Source organism: Arachis duranensis, chromosome 2 (genome assembly GCF_000817695.3).
Source record: "Arachis duranensis cultivar V14167 chromosome 2, aradu.V14167.gnm2.J7QH, whole genome shotgun sequence".
NCBI classification, from domain to species: Eukaryota; Viridiplantae; Streptophyta; class Magnoliopsida; order Fabales; family Fabaceae; genus Arachis; species Arachis duranensis.
Genome location: NC_029773.3, coordinates 625,074 through 648,239, shown reverse-complemented (window position 1 = coordinate 648,239; position 23,166 = coordinate 625,074). Strand labels below are relative to the sequence as shown.

Sequence of the window (23,166 nt, the reverse complement as noted above, 5' to 3'; positions counted from 1 at the left end):
TATAATGATAAATAGTTATTAATAATGCCGGTAAATATTTTAATTTTTGTAACTAAATTCGCACATCAATAATTCAATAAATCTTCTCTCATCTTAATAAAAGAAAATTTCAGGAATGTCAATGAAAGATATATTACTTTGGTATGTATTAAAAAAGTTTTAAGTGTGTCAATTTTTAAAATTTGACTTAAAAATAAAGTCCAAAATACATATATACAGAAATTATTTACAATAAAAAAATTAAATAAGAACCTATAAAATATTCACAGGAATAAAATTTTATCTCATAAATTTTTTTATATTATTTTATTTTAAATTATTATTTTTTATAATTAATATGTTATATAACTATTCAAGAGAATTATTTAACTAAATAATATATTTATTCAATGATCAGTCAAGATAATTTGACCAATAACATTTTATACATAATCTATGAAACTAATATATATATGGAACACAATTCTTTATAGATACGGTGGTGATCGAACAACGACAACAACAAAAAAGATTTATGGTGGTAACTATGTGAATCTTGTGAGTTCATCATGAGAGTCAAGTGTTGAGGAAGACAACAGAATTTCTAACCAAGAATATCATCATCATGATTTAGACGTAGATACAATGGTATGTGTATTGAATCAATTTATTCTCGATGAGTCAATTCTCGCTAAGTATGATAGAAAAGGAGGAGGAGGTAGTAGTGACGAGATTTTTGGATCAATTCTTAAAGGAGAATTTTTTGCTGTTTGAAGAAGTTTGATTCTAATTTGAAAGATAGGTATTTATGATGTTATTTATGAAACGAATTGTATCAGATTGTTCTTCTTATTCAAGAACAAATGCCTCTATTCATGCCATGGAAAAGAATATTATAAAAAAGATTCAGGATTTACTAGTGAAAAATTGGCGTGCTTGGATTAATTTTGTATCCACAGAAGATAGCTTTCGTGTGTCAAAAATATTCTAACGGACCAATTGTGTAACTAATGTCTGGGTACTTTTGGCACACGAAAGCCATCTTCCGTTGTTATAATTGTCGTTTTATTCTTATATAGGTACGTTTGTCAATATTTATAATTTTTTATGGGTACAAATGATAATTTATTTTTTGGTGTTGCATTTTGCTAATATTGTTACTGATTCATTAGTAAAAAATACTGTAAAAAATAATGAGCCTTATACAGAATGGACTATTCTTGTTGAGTATATTAGAAGGCTAATCCAAGAAAATTAAAAAAAAAAAAATTAACTTCCTGGTTGGGTTATTTGCTATTTTTTTTTCTCTCTATGTAATGCTTATGTCATTCTCCATATACAAATCAATTTCAAAGGGTATATATGCATTGGAGTATATACAAAATCATTGCATATATATCCTACTAAACTTTCATCTGAATCTGAATCACATATACACAATATTTGTTGATAAACCTTTTCATACATGAAATATTATTATGTTAATTAGGGATGATAACAGGATAGAGTAGAAGTGGAGAATGTCTCTCTATTTTTTGTCTTTACTTACAGATTTACTTACCATCTCTGTTTTCGTTCTTCAATATAAAAGAATATTGCATATAGTATGGACGGCACTAAAAGTTTCTACACTGAAAAAGGATTATGCAAATAAAAATTAAAAATTTAGAATTTTTTTCTTTATATATGATATATGTGAAATGACTAAAAAATATAAAAAAAATTATTAAAGATAATTAAATAAATTTATAAATTTCAGATATTAACAAAAACATAATAAAGATTTTCGTTCAAATTCTCGCACATATTTCTGAAAAATTTTATCTTCCGTCTTTATTCTCACAAAAAAAATTTTTATAGTCAAACCCCATTTGGTGACGTCCCTGCTAGGATCCAAGAGTTTTACCATTCCTAACGTTAACTTTATAGCAAATTTTCTTAGATTTTATTGTATCTAAATTAATAAAATGTATTTATCAACTCATCATAAATCTTCTAGCTTTGCCAACGAAAAAAGACACGTCAAATTTTATAATTTATAGTAATATAGTCTTATTCAAAAAAAAAGGCCTAAGTTACATTATTTGGAATTTACACCCTCTAGTGTATTTACCATCACCAAAATTTAGTGATAGAATAACGGATCCAAACTTACAATAGCAGATCATATAATAAATTAATAATAAAAATATGGATCTTTGAAGTTATCTATTTAAACAATTTTGACAAACCAAAAACTACTTTCTAGCTGTGAATAAAAGGAAGATATTACATGGTAATAAAATATCATTATTGATGTCAGTATAAAAGTTACTGAATAGTGAATAGTAAGGTAGCGACAATTCAAAGTTAATGTTTCGTTATCATATTATAAATGGGTACATAAATTAAACTTTGGATTTAAAAAATATCGTCCTAGGTTGTTTATTTTAAAACGACTTTTTTCGTATATGAGACAAGACCATAACTATTAACATTATTTTAAAACCCATCAAATTCTTAAATGGCACCAACATAGGTTGAAATTGAAAAATAAAATTTTAAAAGTTGAAAATTATTTGATACTAGAGCAAGTATTAACTAAATTAAAAATGTTTTGTGAATTTATACATTAATTTATATCATTTTTAATTTTAACTAAATAATTATTTATTAAAATAATCAAATTTATCATAATAGGATAACCAAACCTAAAATATTTTAGTGGAATAATAAAAGTTATTTACAATAGTACGATAAAAAATTAAGATGCCAAATGTATATTGGCTTATTAGTAGCTCATTTTTAGTATATACATAGGATGATTATAACAAAATAATATCTTGAGATAAAGAAAAATATTTCAAATGTATTTTGAAAATTGCCATTATTATTACATGATTTTATTCTTTTTTTAATTACTTTACCATTTTTATAATATAATTATTTAAAAAAATGATAATCTCTTAGTACTTAGCAATTATTTTAGATCAAAATTGATAATAGGGTAAAATTTTGTCTCTTTTTGTCCCTAATATTTTAAAAAAAATTAAAATATATCATTAACTAACATTTAATTTGTTTTAATTTTGTTTTTAAAATTTTAAATATGTTTCAGTTATACCATTGAAATCAGAGTAAATACTATTAACAGAAATATTAATAACAATTATATCCTTGAGAGTTAATTTTGTCCCTAAATATATTTATTGTATTTAGGGTAAAATAATAAAATAATGACCAAAAATTTATATAAGACAAAAACAACTCAAAATGATATCAACGATAAATAAGCTCTTCAAATATTTTAAAACGTAAAAAAATAATTATATATTAAATATATATTTTAAAAAAGATTTTAGAGATCAAATTTTAATATTTTTTATAAGTATTAAGAAAAAATAAAATATTTTATTTTTAAAATTTGATAATTTTGTGTTAAGTGAATATTTTTTAAAAATAATTTTATTATGCTTGAATAAGGTTTATTAAAAAATAAAAAAATTAGAGATTAAAATTTTGTTTTTCTTAGTCTTTTTAATAGTTATTCACTTATTCAAATGTGATTACAAAAATTTGAATCAAACGAATAAAAATTCATTTACTAAATACAAAAAAAATTTGTCACTTACAAAAATATAATATTTATTAAATATTTTTGTCAGATTTTTAAATTATTTAATAATTTATTTATTATTTATATTTTTAAAAATTATTTTTGTCAACAACATAAATTTTTAGTATAATATTAATAGTTTATTCTTTATTTAAATTAACAAATTCCAAAAATACCCTCATCATCAAAAATCTTTAATATATATTTTGTAGTTTCACAAAAGAGGTCAACTCAAACTAAAACACTCATCAAAGAGACCCACTAATAAAATCTTCTTTTCAATTTTTGATTCTCTCTTTCTCTCTTTGTCTCTCTCTAGAAACTGTATGCCTTTCTCTCTCTCTCTTTGTCTTTTATTTTCTGTTTTAGACTTTTAGTCCTTTCTCTTTCTCTTCTTACCATTAATATTTGTTCTGCACAGCACAAAAAAAATAAAAATAAAAATAAACCTGTGAGATTAAAACTTATTTTTCACTAACAAACAAAAGCCCCTTTTCTTTCCTCTTCTTCTAGATTCATATTTACCTATTGACATTGCTATATAATAATGTGCTTTATAGAAATATAAAAAATGATTATTTTAATATAAATTTAATACTATAAATTAAAATAATGGTCATAAATATTCTTTTCAAAGAACTAAAAAAAATATTTTTAAAATATCTAAGAAATATTTATTTTATAACACCACCTACCCTAGAATAATCACAAATTTTAATATATATCACATCGAATTAATTTTGTTTGGTTAAATAGTTAATTCACTCATATATCTAAATAAGTGTCAAAAGATTTAATCTATTTAAGAATGACAACACTATTCAAAGGTATCCATCGCACCTCTACCTGCTCAAATCGAGATTTTAACGAACGGAGTCGGATTTAAGTAATATTTGCTTCGATATATAATATATAAATATATATTATTTTAATATATATATATATGTAAAATAATTAATAATATTGTATTATATTTAAATTTTTACTTTAATTTATGTTATATAAGTAATGATAATTATATAAATTTTAAAATTTAATTTTATTCGTTAAATTTTAATAATTATAGAAATAATTAGAAAAAAATAAGATGGGACAAAACAGAATAGACCAGATATCTACAAAGGTGGATATATTAAGATTTAATTTTTTAATGTCCACAAATTAGATCGGTTAATTAATGCCGGTAGATATTTTAATTTTTGCAACTAAATTCGCACATCAATAATTCAAGTATACATAAATCTTCTCTCATCTTAATAAAAAAATTTCAAGAATGTCAATTAAAGATATATTACTTTGGTATGTATTGAAAAAGTTTTAAATGTGTCAATTTCTAGGATTTGACTTGAAAATAATATCCAAAACATATATATGCAGAAATTATTTGCAACAAAAGAATTAAATAAGGACCTATGAAATATTTATAGAGATAAAATCCTATCTCATAATATAAATAAATGGAGAGGGGGACAGGAATATAAATACTCATACCCTATATAAATTCATTTAATCTCTACGAATGTAAAATTATCAAATTTTTCTGATAATATATATATATATATATATATTATGTTAGTATGTTAAAAAAAATTTAAATTATGTTATTTTAACATAAAAGCATTAAAAGGATGCTCTCACTAGTCAAAAGAATTCAATATTAATTTAGGATTCAATTTAGCTTGACTAAATTATTTGACTAAATAATATAGTTATTATTAAATGTACAGTCAAGATAATTTAACCAATAACATTTTATATATTTATGGGATACAATTCTTTATAGATGTCGATGGTGATCGAACAATGACGACAACGAAAAAGATTCATGATTGTAACATGTGAATTTTGTGAGTTTATCATTATCAGAGTCAAATGATGAGGAAGACAAGGGAGTTCCTAACCAAGAATATCATCATCATGATTTGGACGTAGATACAACGATATGTGTATTGAATCAATTCATTCTCGATGAGTCAATTTTCGCCGAGTATGGTGAAAAAAGAGAAGGAGATAGTAGTGACGACGAAACACAAGTGTTGGAAGAATTTGATGTTGAAAATAAAAAATGTGGTGATTATGACGGCGATGATAATAACAGAAAAAGTGACTATATTTCAATGGAATTATTGAGTTGGGTTAAAAATGTTGCGGTGAATCCTTGTGGTGAATCTAAAATTGGTTTAACTTGTAACAATAAAAACCCTAAGAGAGGAAGAAGGTTTTTTTATATAAAGAGGCTGCCTCCAACAAGAAAAAATTTAGGTCAAGCGGAACAACAATTTTGGAAGGTAATTTTCAATTGTTTATTTTATGAAATTTTTTGTTGATAATTAAAAGTATATTTGTGTGAATCAATTTTTGATAGATTATATTCCCGATATGTTAGTTTAGTTATTCTGCTATTAGTTAATCTATTAAGTTATCATGAAAAAGAATTACTTTTCAAATTGATAGATTATATTCCATGTATTTTGGATAATGAAGATTTTCAACTCTATATAATATCCAGAAAAATATCATCAGAATCTAATTTATTTTAAAAATTAAATAACTATATATTATAGTTGGATAATAAAAATCTTAAACCCATTTTTAATAATGTCTCTTTATTTTGGTATCAAAAACTTTGGTTGTACAACATTTTCCTTTGTAATATGTTGTTTGTCAAGATGTCTTTTAATATTTTTTATTCAAATATTTTTTTCCTTTGTAATATTTTTTAATATATAGTTTCATTGATTTTTTAAGTTGTTGGTGTTTTATTTGTAGTTTTTGATCGGTTAATTTTTTATTTATGCTTATTTAAATATCTCTTATTTCAATGTTTTGGGCTTAAGTGAGTGATTGTAACTATTAAAAAAAATGCTCAAACTTATTATATACTTTAATTTTTTTCTATCAATGTTGCAACTTATTATATACTTCAATAAAATCAAAATTTGTAAACATATACTTATAAGCTATAACATTATATATACTTATTAAACCAACATATTGATGTCATCATTTTGTAGAGTCAGAAGATGTGTCCATCAATATATGAAGAAGAGCCTAAGGATAGAATGTATAACCTTAGAAAGAAGCTCAAGAAAAATAATAATGGGAGATTTTCACCTAAAAAATCTACATTTTCTATTCGTACTTCTTTAAATTCTTCATTGAATCCTGATTATTCTGAAGAACAAGAACAAAAAAAGAAGACAAAGAAACAAACATATGGTCAAAAAAGTGCCTAACAATTCTAAATAAAAATCGTTTTTTGATCGAATTAAAATCCAATGACTCAAATTAAAAATACATAGATATTAAAAATACTACGAGGCCCCACTGCCATCAACCCCACTTGGTCCAGCACGTTGAGGACATCTACTGCGACTATAACTCTGATTTCTGCATAGATGGCATACCCGGGGATCACGCATTTTCCATGAATCCATTTCATTCAGATAGCAAGTCGATTTGGGACGACCTTTTCACTTTCGTCGCAAGGCCGGATTTATGACCAAGGTCGCTCCCGTGTAATCAGGCCATGTCTCCGTGTCGCCCAACGGGACAAACTTCTCTCTGTAGACCTTCCAAATTTCTGACATCTTATATACATCGTTGATATATATCTGCCAATCCAGTCACTGGTTAGCACATCACGCAATAACATTGCGACATAGAAGTCGCTTCACCTGAAAATGCCCACATTCGCACCTCCGTCGCGCAAGATCAACAACTAACACTTTTCCACTAGGCATTTCGTGCACCTCAAACACCTTGTTTCTTCTATCAAACCGGTTCACAACGATGTTACCTGCGCGCTGCATGTTTGCCTCTATCCGCTGAGTGGCAAACTCAGAGAAAGTAAATCCAGCACGCTTACGCTAGTAAGCCTCAGTACTCTTCCGCGTAAACAACTCGTTCAACTGATAATATGTTGCTCGAACTAGCGCCAATATAGGAAGATTTCGAGCACCCTTCAACACTGAATTAATGCACTTGACAAGGTTCGTTGTCATGTGACCTCATCGACGTCCCTCGTCAAATGCCAACACCCACTGAGGACGATCGATGTTATCGCACCAATGAACATAGGCCTCGCCTCATTCTTGCAACCTCCTGTAGTTGGCATTGTACTCCTCCACTGTCATTGAATACCCAATGTTGACCACAAGCTTTTGCAAGTACGGAACCTTAAATTCCCTTAAAAAGTTGATGTCGATGTGCCGAATACAAAACATCCACCATGCTCTCGGAGGTTTCCAATCACCTCTGCTACGATTGACTGCGGCCCGAATTGACTCATGACGATCGGAGATTATCCCCACGCCGTCTTTCCTTACAACAGGTATTCGTAAATTACTGAGAAAAAAGTGCTACGCATAAGTAGTCTCACCCTCTACAATGGTAAAAGCAATCGGTACAATTAACGTTTTGATTCCCATCTTGCGCAACTGCAACCAAAATGCAACTTTTATATTTTCCATATAGGTGGGTCCCATCAACCTGAACCAGTGACTTACAATATTTGAAAGCTCTTATGCGTGGATTAAAGCTCCAGAATACCCGATGAAGTATCCTTACACCGTCCACCTCTTGACTCCCGTTATACAGGAGTCGTGTTTCTATTTGAACTTGTGAACCAGACATCTTCTAAACTATCGCCAAGAACCACAACGACAAAGTTTGGTAAGATTCTTTCTATCTACCGAAAACCTTGGCTATCGACTTCTGCTTTGTCAGCCAAGCCTTCCGGTAACTAATAGTGTAGTTGAATCTTGCCTGGACCTCCGCAGTTATAGATTTGAACTTTATGGAAGCTTCGGATTCAACCGATGGCTTCATAGCCTCAGCAATCGTGTCTGGGTCTAACCTGGAGTGATCCTATGAGATCATTCCCATGGAACACATGTGCCTCCCATTGTATCTTTGAATCTCCCAACAAGATTTTTTCTGTATCAAGCTGGCTCGGATAAGCTAGTCACACCCACGTCCGTAATTCTTGCACTTTGCATAGAACATCTGTGGCTCGGATTCATAAACAACATAATCGACCCCTCTGAAGATAATGTAATTCCGAATTGCCGCAATCACTGATTTTCTTGAACCGTATTCCATTCTGATCCTAAACTCCCCATCCTCAAGATCAGCAACACCTATAAGAAAACAAATTTGTTGTTCATTGATCCGCTAAAACAAAATCAAGTAAACATATTATCACTGCTCAGGTACCTATGTTTGCATATTCAGAAAACTTCGGTGCATACATGACGTCAAGATTCAAACTACGCATAAAGGGTGGAACGCTCATCGGTTGACTAACTGTGACTGGAACCACTAAAGTTTCTGCCACTGCCTTACCTCCCACATCGTCGTCAGCGTCTTCATCACCGGCTTCGTACGTAGCTTCGAACTCCTCATTGCTATCATCGTTCATTCCCAAGTATGCCTCACCTCTGTCATCTTGCACATATGGGTCATGTTGAACCTCATCTGCAACAATATGCTCAAACTCAACATATAACTCAATCCTCGGGTGTTGCATCTGAGTTTTCTGGTAAATACAAAATATCCGCTGAATACTTGTTTCATCGACGATTGGCATAACTTCAAATTGTATCAGGCAGCCAAATACGACAACCGGACTCTTGTAGAGAATGTTGGTCACCATGTTTACAATATCAGCCTTTATGCTTTGACAGAGTCTGTACTGTAGTTCCGCGATCGTTATACTGCACGAAACTACAAATGAAAACATATTCTCACACGTAAAGTTCACACCCTCATATGTATTTCGTACGACCTCACCGTTGTGGTAAACCACTATATTGGTAGTGCCCTCCATGGTACCGACCCTAGAGAAAAATACTTCTCTCAGAATGAAGCAAAATGGTTACGAGCATTGCTTTTTATAGACGGAAGACTCACCTCGCAGACAACGTGTTGCAAATCCGTCTAACCAACGTCCACCACGTGGCAACACGCAACTTGCGTGTTGCTACCACGTTGGAATTACGCATCAGGCGTGTTGACGAAAGGCTGACACGTGTCAACACAGAACTTGCGTGTTGCTTCAGATTTTGACAAATGTTCAACACGTGGGTTACGTGCTGAGTCAGCACGTTACCTATGTGTTATTCCTGTACCTTTATTACGTCCACCTGCTTGTATATACATCAAAAAAGTTCATTTTTTAAAAAATACATATTTTTTCATATTTAAATTCTTTAACCTTAATAAAATGTATTTATCAACTCATCATGAATCTTCTGGGCTTTACCAACGAAGAAAGACAAGTCAAATTTTGTAATCTATAGTAATATAGTCTTATTCATAAAAGGCTTAAGTTACAATATTTGGGATTTTACACCCTTTAGTGTATTTACTATCACCAAAATTTAGTGAAAGAATAACGGATCCAAAATCACAAAAGATCATATAATAAATTAATAATAAAAATATGGATCTTTGAAGTTATTTATTTAAACAATTTTACAAACTAAATACTACTCTCTAGCTGTGAATAAAAGAAAGATATTACATGATAATAAAATATCATTATTGATGTCGGTATAAAAGTTACTGAATAGTGAATAATAGTTTCTAAGGTAGCAACAATTCAAAGTTAATGTTTCATTAATAGATTATAAATGGGTACATAAATTAAACGCTGGGTTTAAAAAATATCGTCCTAAGTTGTTTATTTTAAAACGACTTTTTTCATATATGAGGTAAGATCATAACTATTGAGATTATTTTAAAACCCATCAAATTCTTAAATGGCACCAACATAGGTTGAAATTGAAAAATAAAATTTTTAAAATTGAAAATTATTTGATACTAAAAAAGGTATTAACTAAATTAAAAATATTTTGTGCAAGAAAATTTAGCTATTAAATTAGTTATTATATATTTGTCTATATTTATACATCAATTTATATAATTTTTAATTTTAATTAAATAATTATTCATTAAAATAATAAAATTTATCATAATAAAATAACCAAACCTAAAATATTTTACTGGAATAATCAAAATTATTTACAATAGTATGATAAAAAATTAAGATGCCAAATATATATATTGGCTTATTAGTAGCTAAATTTTAGTATATACATAGGATTATTATAACAAAATAATATCTTGAGATAAAGAAAAATATTTCAAATGTATTTTGAAAATTGCCATTATTATTACATGATTTTATTCCTTTTTTAATTACTTTACCATTTTTATAATATAATTATTTATAAAAATGATAATCTCTTAGTACTTAGCAATTATTTTAGGTCAAAATTGACAATAGGGTAAAATTTTGTCTCTTTTTGTTCCTAATATTTAAAAAAAATTAAAATATATCATTAATATTTAATTTATTTTAATTTTATTCTTAAAATTTTAAATATGTTTCAATTATACCTTTGAGATCAGAGTAAATACTATTAACAGAAATGCTGATGATAATTATATCTTTGAGAGTTAATTTTGTCCCTAAATATATTTTTTGTATTCAGGGTAAAATAATAAAATGATGACAAAAAATTTATACCATTGACAAAAACAACTCAAAAACGATTTAGAAAAATAAAATATTTTATTTTTTAAAAATTGATAATTTCTGTTAAACGAATATTTTTTAAAAATAATTTTATTATGTTTGATTAAGGTTTACTAAAAAATAAAAAAAATTAAAGATTAAATTTTGTTCTATTTTTTTTGTGAGTCTTTTAAATAGTTATTCATTTATTCAAATGTGGCTACAAAAATTTGGATCAAACGAATAAGAATTCATTTGCTAAATATAAAAAAATTTTGTCACTTAAAAAAAATATAATATTTATTAATAAATATTTTTGTTATATTTTTAAAATTTTAAAATTTTATTTATTATTTATATTTTTAAAAAATATTTTTGTCAATGACATAAATTTTCAGATATAATGTTAATAGTTTATCCTTTATTTAAATTAACAAATTTCAGAAATACCCTCATAGTAAAAAACCCTTAATATATATTTTATAGTTTCACTGAAGAGGTCAACTCAAACTAAAACACTTATCAAAGAGACCCACTAATAAAATCTTCTTTTTAATTTTCGATTCTCTCTTTCTCTCTTTGTCTTTCTCTACAAGCTAGTATGTCTTTGTCTCTCTCTCTCTTTATCTTTTATTCTCTGTTTTAGACTTTTAGTCCTTTCTCAAACTAAAACATTCATCAAAAAACCCACTAATAAAATCTTCTTTTCAATTTTCGATTCTCTCTTTGTATCTCTCTAGAAACTGGTATGTCTTTGTCTCTCCCTCTCTCTGTCTTTTATTTTTTGTTTTAGAGTTTTAGTCATTTCTCTTTCTCTTCTTACGATTAATATTTTTTCTGCACAATAAAAATAAAAAGAAAAAAAATGGAGATTAAAACTGATTTTTCACTAACAAGCAAAAGCTCCTTTTCTTTTCTCTTTTTCTAGGTTCATATTGACTATTGACATATCTATATATTTACAGAATTATAAACAATAATTATTTTAATATAAGTTTAATACTATAAATTAAAATAATGGTCATAAATATTCTTTTTAAAGAACAAAAAAAATTTTAAAATATCTAATAAAAAATATTTATTTTATTCCACTAGCTACCCGACCTACCCTAGAATAATCACAAATTTTAATATATATCACATCGAATTAATTTTGTTTGGTTAAATAGTTAATTCACTCATATATGTCTAAATAAGTATAAAAAGATTTGACCTATTTAAGAATTACAACACTATTCAAAAGTATCCATCGTGTTTCTGCCTGTTCAAATCGAGATTTTAACGAACGGAGTCAGATTTAAGTAATATTCGCTCCGATATATAATATATATGAATATATATATATATGTAAAATAATTAATAATATTGTATTATATTAAAATTTTTGTTTTAATTTATGTTATATAAGTAATGATGATTATATAAATTTTAAAATTTAATTTTATTCGTTAAATTTTAATAACTATAAAAACAATTAGAGAAGATATAGAATGAGACAAAACAAAATAGACTGAATATCTACGAATAAGGTGGATTAAGATTTAATTTTTTAATGTCCACGAGTCGAATCGGTGTGAATTTTATGCAGAGTTGTTAAAGTTTAGATTTATATTGAATATTCAATTTTTTTTGTTATCTTGAGTTAGAAAATATCATAAAATACTCTCGTAGTAAAAAACCCTTAATATATATTTTGTAGTTTCACGGAAGAGGTCAACTCAAACTAAAACACTCGTCAAAGAGACCCACTAATAAAATCTTCTTTTCAATTTTCGATTCTCTCTTTCTCTCTTTGTCTTTCTCTAGAAGCTAGTATGTCTTTGTCTCTCTCTCTCTTTATCTTTTATTCTCTGTTTTAGACTTTTAGTCCTTTCTCAAACTAAAACATTCATCAAAAGACCCACTAATAAAATCTTCTTTTCAATTTTCGATTCTCTCTAGAAACTGGTATGTCTTTGTCTCTCCCTCTCTCTGTCTTTTATTTTTTGTGTTAAAGTTTTAGTCCTTTTTCTTTCTCTTCTTACGATTAATATTTGTTCTGCACAACAAAAAAAAAAATGGAGATTAAAACTGATTTTTCACTAACAAGCAAAAGCTCCTTTTCTTTTCTCTTTTTCTAGGTTCATATTGACTATTGACATATCTATATATTTACAGAATTATAAACAATAATTATTTTAGTATAAATTTAATACTATAAATTAAAATAATGGTCATAAATATTCTTTTTAAAGAACAAAAAAATTTTTAAAATATCTAATAAGAAATATTTATTTTATTCCACCACCTACCTAGAATAATCACAAATTTTAATATATATCACATCGAATTAATTTTGTTTGGTTAAATAGTTAATTCACTCATATATGTCTAAATAAGTATAAAAAGATTTGACCTATTTAAGAATTACAACACTATTCAAAAGTATCTATCGCGCCTCTACCTGTTCAAATCGAGATTTTTAACGAACGGAGTCAGATTTAAGTAATATTCGCTCCGATATATAATATATATGAATATATATATATGTAAAATAATTAATAATATTGTATTATATTTAAATTTTTATTTTAATTTATATTATGTATGTGATGATGGTTATATAAATTTTGAAATTTAATTTTATTTATTGAATTTTAATAATTATAGGGGCGGGTAGGGGCGGGGCGGATACCCGCAGGGGCGGATTAGGGTTCAACGTTTTACTACCCGCAGATAGAAGCAGGGCAAATTCTATACGGGTTGTTGTACGGCGGGACGGGGTCGGATAGAGCAAAAACTCGCCCCTACCTACCCGTTGTCACCCTTAATAGACACACGTGTCGAACGAGTATCAGTGAGTATCGTGTCCAAAATATGTCCAACACGTAGACACGACAAGTGAGGTGTCCGTACTTCATAGCATTTTAGGGATTGTTTTGTAATTCCACTAATAACTACAAGACAAAATATAAACATGCTACTGGACCGTACGTGATATAGGAGTGTGCCAGTAAAGTTGGCTGGTATAGGTGAAAACTTTCCATATAATATAAGATCTTTCAATAAGTTTGAGGTTTAATTTTGACGATAAGATCATAAAATTACTCATTTTTTGTTTTAAGTTATAATTAATTAATTAGAGAGAAATATGTAAATTTATTCAATTCATATTTTAATTTTACAAATTTGTTCCTTATAATTTTATAATTTAAAAAAATAAATATAGTATTAATTGAAACATGCTCTATAATTAATTTTAAGGTAAAATATGTTTTTTATTTTTAAAGTTACAATTTCTTTTTAAAAATAATTTTTAATATTTAATTTTATTCAATTTTTCTTCTAATGCTTTTGATTTGTGTCAAAATTATACCTAAAATTTTTAATTTTATCTTTAAAATTTTACATGAAAATTAATATATATCTACAGATAATTTTGATACAAATTGAAAATGTTAGAGACAAAATTAAATGAAACCAAATGTTAGTGGTATTTTTGAAATTGTTAGTGGTATTTTTGAAACTAGCCTCCATATATGATATATACATACACGTTTCAAACATTAAGACATCCTACTTTAAAATTTTCATTTTGGTGTTTTCATCAAATCTAATAATTCATGAAAGTGTGAGTGTGTGATGATAATTTTCTAGAGAATTTTTCGTTTCTCTTTTTTTTTTAAAAAAAAAGATCGTGATTTAGCCATCCATGTTATGGTTGATTTATACAAGAATTTCTTTCCACCCACACAATATAAAGATAGTTGCCCAAGAAAATAAAACAAAAGGTTTGTGAGCTTTCATTTGTTCCAACTTCCAAAAAATATAAAATTGAAGATTATGCATTTGATCAAGATGTATATAGACACGGCTTGCTTTTTAACATGTATTCAAGATTAGCATTCAAATCTCCAAAAAATGGCATACATGCATGCACATGAATCACTTAATCACTATATATATGTTTGCTGCTGCATGCAGTAGGAGGGTTCTTCAGTGCTATCCGATCGATCTTGGCTAATTCAATTCCTTAATTACTAGTCAGCCATTAATGCACATTTTGGATGCATATCAAAGTCACACTTTTCACAGCAATAAGACCATTTACGCCCCTCATCATCACAAACATCACAATAATAAATCATACGGACGGTCAATGAAATCTCATGCTTGTGTTTCTCATGGTCCAGCTTCTCCGGCCACCCCTTTGCAGCCTCATCCTCTTCTTCCTGAACCTCTTTGATCCTCTCCTCCGTGAAAGGATAAGTCCGTGCCCCATGATAGTTTATCAGAAATCTCGCGTCTTTTGTGATGGTTTGCCCGTTTGGTCCAATTGCAACAAGCATGGGGACTTCATACACCCTGAACTTCCGGCTGAGGTATGACTTCCTTGGATCCCCATAAGGGATAGCCAGCCATGGCATCACTGCAAAGGATTCGTCAAATGATGCTTGGTCGTGGTCGCTTGAGATGAAAATCACTTCGAATTCCTCCTCCTTTTCCTTAATCTCATGATATGCTTCTATTAGTTTTGGATGGAATACATGGCATGCAGCACACCACCCTCCTGAAAAGTAGAGCAGGATGTTCTTTCCCACTAATTCTGACACTAGAACCTGAAACATGAACAACTCCTAATTATTTTATTATCCAAATTACTAATGATGGTTGGTTAAAGAATAGTTAATTCCCTAGTAAAGTTGTTTCTATAACATGAATCCTATGCAAGAAAGAAACACCTTCTAGTACTAAAAGTGATTAATAAGAAGTAAGAAAAGATAAAAAAAAATTGTTTTTTATACCATAAGAAAGTGATACAAATATCATTTCTCTTTGTGGCTAAGTTTGTTCTTTTTACCTTGGTACCATCTTTTCGAATGACAAAATCTTGATCTCCAGAGACCAACAAGGACTCGAGGGTCTGTGATGCAGCCTTGGCCTTCTCGATCTCACTTAGCTCAGCAAACTTTTCAGGGGAGAAAGGGTATGCAATAGCTCCGTGTTCCTCAACAGCCTCAACAACATTAGAATGAAGAGTTTTCCCATTTTCATCAATAATAACCAAACGGGGGAGAGTTAAGACCTCAAAGTATCTTATCAACTTTCCACAGTTCTTGTCCTCAAAAGGCAATGACAACCAAGGCATACTTTCCATTCCTTTCTTAAAGGATTCTTCTTCCTCATCAAGAGGTATCATCACAATCTCAAAGCTCTCCCCATCTGCCTTTAACTTGTCATAAAACTCCACAAGGCGGGAAGTAAATTCAGTGCATCTTTCGTATGAACTCGATGAGAAATAAAGCCCAACCATCTTGCCCTCGAGTTCAGAAACAGCTATCTGAATGAATGAATGAATAAATACACACACAATCACATTTGGAAACTGCTATTTACAAAGTTAGTTAATTAGTAGCTTACTTTATTCCCATGGGAAGAAATGACAAAGTCACGAGAAGGAGATAGCAAGAGAGATTTCAAGGATTGGTTCCTCTTAGCTTCCTCTTCAAGATCCTTCAATTCTTGAATCTTTGCTAATGTAAAAGGGTAGCCTTCAACTCCATATTCACGAATAACATCAACTCCGCTATCAGTAACAACCTCTCCAGTTTCATCAAGTAACACAAGATTAGGAATCCCTTCCACCTCGAAGAGTTCATCAAGGCGGTTGCGTGCCTCCGAATCGGAAAACGGAATAGCAAGCCATGGCATCTGAGAGAAGTACTCCATAAAAGTGGCATCATTTTCATCAGCAGAGATAAACACTACTTCGAAGTCACCTTTGGGGGCGAGTCCATTGTACACCTCCACCAAAGCAGGGGTGAATCTTTGGCATGGAGGACACCACGATGCTGAAAAATACAAACCGAGTTTCTTCTGCTTCAAGGTGTCTACTTTAACCTGCAATTCGCAACTAACCCTTTTATACAATGTTCCATTTCATCACGTTTAAAACAAACGTATCATACTCCAAATTAGCATCTAAATTTCTATAGGTTTAATTAGCAGAGTCAGTGAACATGAGATCAATTGAATCAAATCTAAAATGAGAATAGATCAATTGAATAGAATGAATAACCTGATCGCCATTGTTGTTGATTAAAAAGTCCCTGTCAGGAGAAGAGAAGAGGTCTTGGAATTCGTCGGGGGCATCATCTTCAGAATCTGCCATGAAAACAGATGTGGATGCGTTGTAAGCTGCGAGTTGCGAGTGAAAGTAGTGACTTTTTCGGTTAATGCCATGTGCGCGAATGAAGGGGCCTATTTATACATTCGGGTTAACAAATACCAATCAAACCCAATATCTCTTCTGTAATAAATTTTTAATTAACTAATATCTGTTAGTTTTTTAAAATTATTTTTTAAATTTTTTATATTTGTTAAGATTTAGAATTAGAATTTAAAATTTAAAATAAAACATAATTTTAAAAAATAACTGGTATTTAATGAAAAAAATTGACTCTTTAATTATTATTTTTTTAAAAATATACATGTATTTATAGATTAATTTAATTTATGGTGTTTTGATGAAAAAAAAAACTTAGTTTGTGAGACATTACCACGTACCTAAGATAGAATATACATCTTACTGTTTTTATGACATATATCAAATTCATTCTAATTAATTTAATTTTTGATAGAGATATAACAATTTTTGTCGTTTTTATTAGAGAAATAATTCAAGGATCAAATTTATTATTTTTAACTATCATTTTTAGTCATCCACATAATTAACTTAGTCTAGTAATCTAACAATATATTTTTAGGAAAAGTATAGGTAGATAATAAAAATATTAAACAATATGAATAATGAATATGTCAGATGTTCAATTTAATATGTATTCAGATGGTTGATTATATTGATTCTTAATTGGATGGTTATTTCTTTTGATTCGATTTACTCATGCATAATTAACAATGGCTGAATATTCAATTCATTAGGTGTGCAGATGATTATCCTAATGTTAGAGTTTAGGTGCTTTTTTATTTTTTAGATCAATTTTAGAATCTATTGTTCACATTATTCATAAAAATTATTGTCTACCTAGAAAAACCCATATTTTTATCTCACACTTTTAAATATTAATGACTAATTACTAATCAAAAATAATAAATTCTAATGACCTTCTAATCTTATTTTTATATTAAACAAGCCAATTTTGATTAAAATCTAACGAATGTAAAAAAAAGAAAAAAAAAACTTACTTTGAAGATTATCAATGAAAGTTATCGTCTTCTTCATTTAATTTTATAGGGAAAAAAAAAGAAAAAAAAGAATGCGTCAGGTAACCTATCCACAAGTGCAAATACATAAAAGTTGTTTCCACTCTGTTTTCCTACACTTTGGTATATTATGGTAGATGACATTGTGGCACAAATTTTGAGAATGTACCAATGTTGAGTAACTGTTATTAATGGAGAATGACTGAAGTGATCAATTGAGTTCTTTAACTTAAACACCTTTTCCAAGCAAATAGCCAAAATAAGACAAAGGAAGATGCAGAATAGGAGAAAAAACTCAAAAAAGATCAAACCATAGTTTCATTAAACATTCACATAATCACATCACATTATATAGCATCCAAATTATTCCACACAACTCACAAGACATAATATATATAATATAAAGGCCTGAAAATGTAACATGTAAGGAGATTTCAAGCTTTAGTGCAAACTTCTCCATCACAAACCCAACCATGTTTAGACTTGTCTTCATCGTTGGCCTCATCATGTTTGCTTTCTTTCTTCTCCAATGCACACTTTGGATGCAGATCAAAGTCGCAGTCGGCACAATAGAAGGACCAAACACGGCCCTCCTCATCACAACCATCGCAGTTATATATCCTGCGGCGGGTGAGCACAAGCTCATGCTCATGTGATTCATGCTTCAACTTCTGAGGCCACCCTTTTGCAATCTCTTCCTCTGCTGCCTCTAACTCCTTAATCCTCTCCTCGGTGAAAGGATAAGCATCTGCGCCGTGAAGGTCAACGAGTTCCCTGGCCTCTTTTGTGACGGTCCTGCCGCTTGATCCAATGGCCACAAGCTTTGGGATGCCGGATACCTTAAACTTGCGGCTCAAGAAAGCCTTTCTTGAGTCTCCAAAGGGAAGCGCCAACCATGGCATTCCTCCAAAGAATGCCTCAAAGGAGTCTTGGTCCCGGTCACTTGAGATGAAAATTACCTCTAATGCATTATTGTCCTTTTCCTTAATCTTCTGGTATGCATCAATGAGTTTTGGAAGGAATGCGCGGCATGGAGGACACCAATGGGCTGAGAAGTATAAGAGGATGGTCTTTCCTACTAGCTCTGAAACCGGAACCTGAAAGTAATAGAATAGAAAATAGTTTAGCTTTGAAATTAAAAGTTTTCAAGATATAGTGTGTATGTATACCTTCACCCCATCTTTTGCTATGACAAAATCTTGATCTCCAGACACCAAAATTGACTCGAGTGTTTGAGAGGCCTCCTTGGCCTTGTCGATCTCACTGAGCTCAGCAAACTTGTCAGGAGTGAAAGGATATGCAGCAATACCATGCTCCTCAACAACCTCAGCAACATTGGAATGAAGAGTTTTGCCATCTTCTCCAATAATAACCAAAGTTGGGAGACCTGAGAGCTCAAAGTACCTTGCCAACTTATTAATGCTCTTGTCATTGAAAGGCAAGGATAGCCAAGCCACACTTTCAAGTCCTTTCTTGTATGCTTCTTCATCACTATCTAAGGGTATTCCCACAACCTCATAATGATAAATAGTTATTAATTAAAGTCGGTAGATATTTTACTGTTTGCAACTAAATTTGCACATCAATAATTCAAGTATACATAAATATTCTCTCATCTTAATTTAAAAAAAATTTAAAAATGTCAATTAAAGATATATTACTTTGGTATGTATTGAAAAAGTTTTAAGTATGTCAATTTCTATGGTTTGACTTGAAAATGATATCCAAAACAGATATATGCAAAAATTATTTGCAACAAAAAAAATTAAATAAGGACCTATGAAATATTCAAAGATGAAATCCTATCTCATAATTTTTTTTATATTATTTTATATATTTTAAATTATTATTTTTTATAATTAATATATTATATAACTATTCAAGAGAATTATTTGACTAAATAATATAGTTATTCAATGATCAGTCAAGATAATTTGACCAATATATATATATATATTGGACACAATTCTTTATAGATATTGCGATCGGTGGTGATAATGGCAACAACGAAAAAGATTCATGGTGGTAACTATGTGAATTTTGTGAGTTCATCATCATCAGAGTCAAGTGATGAAGAAGACAAGGGAGTTCCCAAGCAAGAATATCATCATGATCTAGATGTAGATACAACGGTATGTGTATTGAATCAATTTATTCTCGACGAGTCAATTCTTGCCGATTATGGTGGAAAAGGAGAAAGAGATGATAGTAGCGACGATGAAATACAAGTGTTAGAGGAGTTTGATGTTGAAAATAAGAGATATGGTGGTAGTGACGGCGACGATAACAACAGAAAAGGTGACAATATTTCAATAGAATTATTGAGTTGGGCTAAAAATGTTGCGGTAAATTCTTGTGGTGAATCTAAAGTTGGTTTAACTTGTAATAATAAAAACCCTAAGAGAAAGAAGGTTTTGTTGTATACAGAGGCTGCCTTCAACAAAAAAAGATTTAGGTCATGCACGGAACAACAATTTTGGAAGGTAATTTCAATTATTGTTTATTTTATGAAAGTGTTTTTTTTTTATAATTAAAGATATATATATATATGTGAATTAATTTTTGTTTGAAATATACATATATGATTGGAAGAAAAAGTTTGGATTCGTAAGATCTTTTTGATAGATTATATTCCTTAATATGTTAGTTTAGTTAATCTAGTAAGTTATTATGAAAAATAATTAATTTTTAAATTGATAGATTATATTCCATGTATTTTTTGGATAATGAATATTTTTAACTATATATAATATCCAGAGAAATATCATCATAGCATTATTTAATTTTGTACGGATCCTGATTTACATGATTCTTGTTTCAATGTTTTGGGTTTAAGTGAGTGATTATAACGGAAATGGATTCTCTCAAATTTTTTTAACAATTGAGAGAGTAAAGCGTGATTTTTCACCATTAATTTTATAAATAGGATAGAAAGAGAGAGTAATGAAGGGTTAAAAATTATACTTTATACTCTTAATTTTTTTAACAATTGAGAGGATCCATTTCCGATTGTAACTATTAAAAAAAATGTTCAAACTTATTATATACTTTAATTTTTTTTCCATCAATGTTGCAACTTATTATATACTTCAATTAAATCAAATTTTGTAAACATATATACTTATAAGCTATAACATTATATATACTGATTAAACCAAAATATTGGTATCATCATTTTGTAGAGTCAGAAGATGTATCCATCATTGTATGAAGAAGAGCCTAAGGATGGAATGTATAACCTTAGAAAGAAACCCAGGAAAAATAATAATGGGAGATTTTCAACTAAAAAATCCACATTTTCTATTCGTACTTCTTCAAATTCATCATTGGATCCTGAAGAACAAGAAGAAAAAAAACATATGGTCAAAAAAGTGCCCAACAATTCCAAACAAAAATCGTTTTTTGATCGACACGTGAGAGTAAAGCATGTGCCTATAGGTCCAAGACACCAAATTATGGTGCCCGAATGGAATGGCGACGGCGGCGGCGACGCAGCTTCCTCGGAGAGCGACTCAAAGTGGTTAGGGACAATAATATGGCCATTAAAAGATGGAATGAATCCAAGAGTTATGATTGAAAGGGATCCCATTGGAAAAGGAAGACAAGATTCATGTGACTGCTCGGCACAAGGATTAGTAGATTGTGCTGGATTTCATGTTGCTGAGAAAAGGACTAAACTCAAGCTTGAATTAGGTAAGCATTTTGATTATTTGTTTCAAGCGAAAATTTATATGCAATTATCTTTATTTAAAGTTAATAGTTGAAAATAGTTAGATAATTTAACATATTTAGTTAAATTATCGTCTAATAATTATTAATTTTACATAAAAATAATTGTATAAACGTGATTTTACTAAAAGCATAGTTGAGAAAAGTATTTTTTTTCTTAAAATTTGCTAAAAATATTCTTAAATTTTATTTTGTTTTCGTTTTATCTCAAAAAAAATTTATTTGTATCAAATATATCGTTGACAGCTAATTTTTTTAAAAAGTTAAGATCAATTCAGCTGTAATTTTATAAAAATAACCATCAATACAAATAAATTAGAGATAATTATCATACATTATTGCTGGATTAATTTTAAATTTTTTGAAAATTTAATTGTAAATGATATATTTAATGCAAATAAAAATTATTTGGATAAAATTGAAATAAAATAAAATAAAATTTAGGAATATATTTAAAATTTTTGACAAATTTAAAGATAAAAAATATATTTTATCATTTAAATAATTTATTAGTAAAAAAAGCATGTTACGTAACTAATTAATTAGTTTTGAATTTTTGATAATAAGTCCAAAATACATGTTTCTTGTTTTTGGTGTATTTATTATCACATGCATATCATTGTCAAAATCATTTCTTTACACGTAACATTATTTCTTCCTTTATCAATGCTTAAACTAGGTTAAATAGCTTGATATTTGTAATTTCTTTTTATCTGTCTAAATAAAAGACGAACATGTTTTATTTTAACCCCTAACATACATTTGTAAATACTCGCATAATGAATTAAATAATGTGATAATAAGTTGCATTGTCTTGTCTTGCTATGTTATTATTAGTGTTTTAGGATTTGGTTGATTTTTTTTACCAATACAATTTTTTTACTTATTTAAATAATTTATTAATTTCTTAATACTAGAAAAAAAAAGTAGAGAATGAATTAATGTACATTTGCTACTCATTTTAAACTCAAAAGCACAAACTAAGACTCAGCTAATAAGTATTATAATTAACACTATTAGCAATTACTCATTTTTAATTTGCATATATATATAACACAGGTAGAGCTTTTTATGAGTTGGATTTGGACAAACCAAGAGCAGATACGAGGAATTTATTAAGTGATGAAGAAGAGGAACA

At 28.8% G+C, this 23,166-nt stretch overlaps 2 protein-coding genes across 2 annotated transcripts; both read right to left on the bottom strand.

The window, feature by feature from the left end:
• Positions 1-14,943: 14,943 nt before the first annotated feature.
• LOC107472872 (probable nucleoredoxin 1) lies at positions 14,944-17,299 on the bottom strand. The gene is made up of 4 exons (XM_016092400.3): positions 17,155-17,299; positions 16,497-16,976; positions 15,937-16,416; positions 14,944-15,694 (listed from the first exon to the last, which is right to left on the bottom strand). The coding sequence occupies exons 1-4, from the start codon at positions 17,245-17,247 to the stop codon at positions 15,116-15,118; spliced, it is 1,632 nt and encodes a 543-aa protein (XP_015947886.1). The 5' UTR covers positions 17,248-17,299; the 3' UTR covers positions 14,944-15,115.
• Positions 17,300-18,596: 1,297 nt separating this feature from the next.
• LOC107472804 (probable nucleoredoxin 1) lies at positions 18,597-21,888 on the bottom strand. Its single transcript, XM_021134622.2, has 4 exons — positions 21,732-21,888; positions 21,610-21,632; positions 19,469-19,813; positions 18,597-19,396 (listed from the first exon to the last, which is right to left on the bottom strand). Exons 1-4 carry the CDS (start codon positions 21,886-21,888, stop codon positions 18,734-18,736), a joined length of 1,188 nt encoding a protein of 395 aa, XP_020990281.2. The 3' UTR covers positions 18,597-18,733.
• Positions 21,889-23,166: the final 1,278 nt, after the last annotated feature.